Genomic DNA, 5,730 nt, shown 5'->3' with positions numbered 1-5,730 from the left:
CGTTCATGCTCTAGCAAGCCGTGAGAATACTTCATGATGCTTCACGTTCATAGCAAAAATGAAGCCTTTCCCAAACCATAGTCCTAACCTTAATCACTCAAAGTAACCCTTTGAGTTGTTTCTGTTCTAACCCTGTAACCACTCGGAATTAACCTTGTAACCCATAACACGTCAAATTTCTAAGGGAAACTGTGAATCTTCTTGGAGAGAGCGCTAGAGCGCGAGAGAGATAAATAAAGAGAGAGAGAGAGAGGAAGGTTCCACTCCACACTGCTTACAGTAGGTCATCCCCTATCCAAACACTGGCTGAGGCCCGCGCAAGATGGCTGCCGACAAGACGCTCCGTTGAAAATACCATCTACTGCACCATGCCGGGGCGCATCTCAATAGTCTAATGTACACTACATGAACAAACATACGTGGACACCTGCTCGTCCAACATCTCATTCCAAAATCATAGGCATTAATATGGAGTTGGTTCCCCCCCTTTGCTGCTATAACCATTATTATTTCAATTTATTGACTCACTTGATAAGCCGGTTCATAGTGAAATGTTTAGAGATTTTCTAATGAAATATTATTTGGCTAAATAGGCCATCAATGCCTGAGCTTTGGGAATCTAGCAACCCTAAAGCTGAGCTCCTTTCCACTACACTGTAACGGAAAACTGTAATTTAGGTTATACAGTAATTTGGGGTATTATCAACAGTACATTACTCAAACATTTTACTGCAGTAAAGTATGGTGCATTGTGGGGAAATGTTGTGGGCGGGTAAAGAATTGCTGTATTTCTGAATGGTACCGTAATTCAACCCCAACAGAATACAGTACCCTACCGTATCTTTGGAGCACCAAAAACCTTTTGACCACTAGTGGGTGCATGATATTGTTGTTTCTGGCTCATTAACATATTTTGTGGCATGCCCTGTAAGAGTCTATATTTGTTGAACATGTGAGTGAGAATGCTGTACCAATTTAACTCCTATGTGATTATAGTGCCCCATTAATGTAACATGTATAGAGGAAAGATTGGAGTGGCAGCATGTCCTTTTGGTCTGTTTTGCCCTGTAGTCACTGCCAGTTTGGAAGCGTTTGTTAAGGCCTCTAGAAGAGCAAGTTATTTGACCACTTCACCTAGCAGCCAACCTGCTTGCACCAGTCCCTGTGAAATACAAACCCCTCCTCTCAATGAATTTAGTTCATTCATTCAGTCATCCATTCATTAATTCATTCCGATTAGGGTAATGTTTACTTTCTTCAGTATAATACAGTACTTTTTATGGTATTGTACTGTGTGTCATTACACAGTACTTTCTTTGATACTGTAGTTGAGATTACAGTAGGTGTAATCTAAACTGTAATGTGAAATACAGAATTGTACTGGCCACCGAGCTGCCAAATTCAGTAGTTTACGTGGATTATTCTGTAAACAATTATCCTATGTTTACTCATCTGTTTTCAAAACAGTGAGAAAATACCCAATTCGAAATGTATCCAATAACAATTATACTCTCTAAAATAATTTGATAGATAGCCTAACTAAATTGAAACAAATAAAAGCATGAATATTTGACGAACCGATTCTGTGTTAGTAGCCTCTTCCGTATAGTCTATAATGTGTGTATGATACAGAATACATCTGTCTTATTGATTTTTGTTTTGTTATAGGGATGTGCACCCGCCCATTTTACAGGAAAAACTCAATCATGTTTCATGGATAAAACCACAAACGAACACTGTTTCTGTTCTAGTATGCAACGACTTCACACATAAGCCTATTTATTAAAACGAATGAACTAAATTATTACTTTATTCCCCTTCTCTGTGATCAGTACAGTCAATTGATGTAGCCCACGTCTCCTCTCCTTAGTCTAAACTCATGTACATTTACATTTTTTTTACAGTCCCAGCGGGGCTGTGTGAGGGTCATCCCGCCAGTGGATCGCTACAATAACACGACACTAATGGATGGATGCAGGCGCTTGTTATTACACCAAGGTCCGCGCTGCACTCCTCTCTCCTCTCCTCTGCTGTGCTCTCCCCAACACAGGCATGAATTATCTGATGGACAACGAGTTTGCAGCTCAGGACAGTTTGTGTGTGTGTGTGTGTGTGTGTGTGTGTGTGTGTGTTGCACAGTGACATTGGCTGTCCCAGCCCGGAGATAGCTTGCCTCTCTCCCTTTCTCCAAAGCCAGCTGCATAAATATATGTCTGCCGTGTGTAAACAGTGCGGTCATAACCCGCGTGAATTAAACAAGGCGTCTGGAGCGGGATTAAGCGCCGTGCGCCATTTACCAAAACCGCTGTTAAACAATGAATTTCCAACCGACATTCCTCTTCTAAGGCCATCCATTAACGTCAAAACGAAGATTTGTTTTAAATAAAATTAAAAAAAAAAACTTTTCGTTACCAAATGATAATTTATTCGAATTGATAGCAGTTTGTTTATCTAATGTCAAGCATTTCGAGAAAGTATCCATTATTTACTTTTGGAGATAAACAAATAAATAAATAATAGGTTCCCTCTACCCGCCCGATTATATTCTCTCCGTTCCTCTTTGTTGCTCCTAGAGTTTTGCGCCGTGATTTTGAGAGAACGGTCGAGATAACCAGGGGTCAGTTTGATCAGAGGGAGAATAGCCTATAGCCTACAGTAACAACAAAATGTATCCTGTAGAATTGTAATTCTTAGTAGTCCAACACACACCGTGTGAGAAAATTATACGATAATATGAATATATTTTATTTAGGCCTACATAAAATCTGTCTACTCAATTAATCGACACGTTTTCACTTGCGCTTCCAAAGCAGTGACTGACAACGTCACTGTAAAAAATAAAAATACTTGTGTGACAACATGTTATATAAAGCATTTTAAGAGTATAAAAAACGAATACAAAACTTTAGCACAACCTGTCCTCGAACCAGCAAAGACAACATGTGAACAATTTAAATAGGCGTATAAAATCTATGTAGGGGAACGCGCAAGAGAGTGCGCGCTCTCCCGGTTATCCCCACTCAATATTTGGTTTAGGAGAGATGACGTGCATGTCTGTCCATCTGAAAAAGTCCGTTCCCGGTAACGAAAACGTTAATGGCCATGTCATGTCCGTTCCATCACGAGGCAGTTGTTCCACACAACCGGGTGGTGTTGAGCATCTGTTTCAAATCGTTGTCAGGTTTACCGGCGACCATGAAGGGCCATGTCTGGAGAGAGAGAGGGACAGGAAATCACTAATCAGCTCACTACGCAATAGAACAACACTATTAGGCTAACAAAGCATATCTATGAAAACACAGAACAACAATATTATAATAACAGTAATATTATATGAAGGCCCAGTATAAAAACAATGATAATTTATGGACGAAATCAATTAAATTATAACAACAGTATGACTATTAACATGAGGACCATCTTAAAGACCGCGGCAGGTAGCTTAGTGGGTAAGAGCGTTGTGCCAGTAACCGGAAGATCGCTGGTTCTAATCCCCGAGCCGACTAGGTGAAAAATCTGTCGATGTGCCCTTAAGCAAGGCATTTAACCCTAATCGCTCTGGATAAGAGCGTCTGCTAAATGATGTAAATGTAACTTTAGTCTAATAGAAATACAATGAGGGCAGTTATAATCTCATGAGTTTAAAGGCGAAATATTGGGGCTACCACTTTTTTATAGACAACTTTCAAGCAGCATACTATTTCTAAACATCATAATGATACTTGAATATCTAAATAAAATGGATAGCCTATATTTTACTCTACATAGCCTGAACATGAATAGGCTAAATATAAATAGGCTAAATATAAATAGGCTAAACTGAATAGGCTAAACTGAATAGGCTAAATTAAATAGGCTAGGCGCTAAATAATAATAATAATAATAATAATATGCCATTTAGCAGACGCTTTTATCCAAAGCGACTTACAGTCATGCGTGCATTCATTTTTTTTTTTTGTGTATGGGTGGTCCCGGGGATCGAACCCACTACCTTGGCGTTACAAGCGCCGTGCTCTACCAGCTGAGCTACAGAGGAAATAACATAGAATTCTCCAAAAGATACCAGTTGTTTCTGTTTGGACAGGCTCTGTTGTGAAACGATACTGTGGAATGTTTTTTGTCAATTATTGTGTGAATTATATAGTCCAGACAATATTGAGTAAACAATCAAATGTTACGTAGCCTTTTGCACCCTCAGTAGACCTAAGCCTATTAAAATAGCCCCATCCAAACCTGTCCAACCAACCTCAAAGTGACCGTCAGAAACACTCTTTCACAAACTTCAGCTCATGTCACGTGTTTAATTGATGACGAAAACTCGGATCACTTTTAATTTTAGGCCTATCAAGCTAGGTGAAGTGTTTTCTTTTATTCTAAGGCTCGGGGTTTTTTTTCTAGCCACTGTGCTAAATTTGCGCATGCTTTGCTTGCTCTTTGGAGTAGGCCGGGTATCTGTAAAGCACTTTGTGACAACTGGTGACGTAAAAAGGACTTATATAAAAAAAAAAACGGCTTTGTAAAATGTATTTGAAATGCTGAGGTGTGTTTCTCACCAGCTTGACGGGGTGTTTATATCCGTTCTCGTATTTGTCGTTGACAAGGATCTGCCGTAGATGGGCGATGTAGCTCGAGGCAAGGCGCAGCGTGTCCAGTTTGGAGAGCTTGGTGTCCGGTGGGACCCACGGTAATGTCATTTTCAACCGGGAGAACGCTTTCGACAGCACGCGCATCCTCGCTCTCTCTCTTGCGTTGGCTGCGTTCCTCTGCACAGGTTTGCCGCCACCCTCGTGCACCGCGCTGTTCGGCGCCTTCTTCCTACCGTACGCTTTTTTCCGTTTCTTTGCCGGAGCAGCTTTATCGTTGGCCGAGCCGCCTTCGCAGTTCGAGCTCTCCTCTGTGCTCTCGTTCGATGTACCGGAGTCTTTACCGGAAGAGCCGAACTTCAGGATGCCGTCCAGGACCTCGTCGTCGAAGTCACTAAGCGACCCGGTGGACATGGTCGGTTTTCGGTTGGGGCGCGTAGCCTCAGCAGAGTGTGGCACGGAACGGACTAAGACTGCCGGAGACTGGGGTGAGCGACCTCGACGGCGTGTCCTCCTCCTCGAGACTCAACAGGCTGGTCATGAACCGGAGCGGTGGAGGAAACGGTAAGCAGTCCCTCACAGGACGGACCATTTATCTCTGTGGGCGGGGGCGTGACCGCGAGGGAAGGGGAGTGGAGGGATGGAGGGGACCTGTATGAACAACGTGCTACTTTCCATAAAAATACAGTAAACATGTCAAACAAATAAAATCCACTACAATATGGAGATATTCTAAATTAATCAAGTCATTTCCAAATGGATTCCATGTTACTGCAGGGAAGGCCTGTCTTCTTGATAGTCTTATTTCCACTTGCATTAAAATAAGTAATTAGGACATTTCGATAACTTCAAAATTGAATTAAAAGTTTAATAGTCAAATATAGCATTTATTATTATTATTATTATTATTATTATTATTATTATTATTATTATTCCTACTAAGTTATAACAGTACTGTGTATCTTACTGCAGGTGTTGTTAACTAGCTATAGATACATGCTGTGTAAGCTTACTGCAGGTGCCATTCTCTGGTCTAAAGTAGTGCACTATATAGGGAATAGGGTGCCATTCTCTGGTCTAAAGTAGTGCACTATATAGGGAATAGGGTGCCATTCTCTGGTCTAAAGTAGTGCACTATATAGGGAAT

General features: G+C 41.2%; 1 protein-coding gene across 1 annotated transcript; it reads right to left on the bottom strand.

Annotated features, from left to right (window-relative positions):
* Positions 1-2,433: 2,433 nt before the first annotated feature.
* Positions 2,434-5,124, bottom strand: tcf21 (transcription factor 21; the record flags this gene model as incomplete). The annotated part of the gene is given in 3 exon segments (XM_084192070.1): positions 2,434-3,209; positions 4,554-5,088; positions 5,090-5,124. Coding segments are annotated over 3 exon segments (660 nt in total). The 3' UTR covers positions 2,434-3,119.
* Between the last annotated feature and the right edge of the window lie 606 nt (positions 5,125-5,730).

The sequence above is a fragment of the Coregonus lavaretus genome (assembly GCF_964263955.1).
Source record: "Coregonus lavaretus genome assembly, contig: HAP1_SCAFFOLD_1379, whole genome shotgun sequence".
NCBI lineage: Eukaryota > Metazoa > Chordata > Actinopteri > Salmoniformes > Salmonidae > Coregonus > Coregonus lavaretus.
This window is presented reverse-complemented; position numbering and strand designations above follow the sequence as displayed.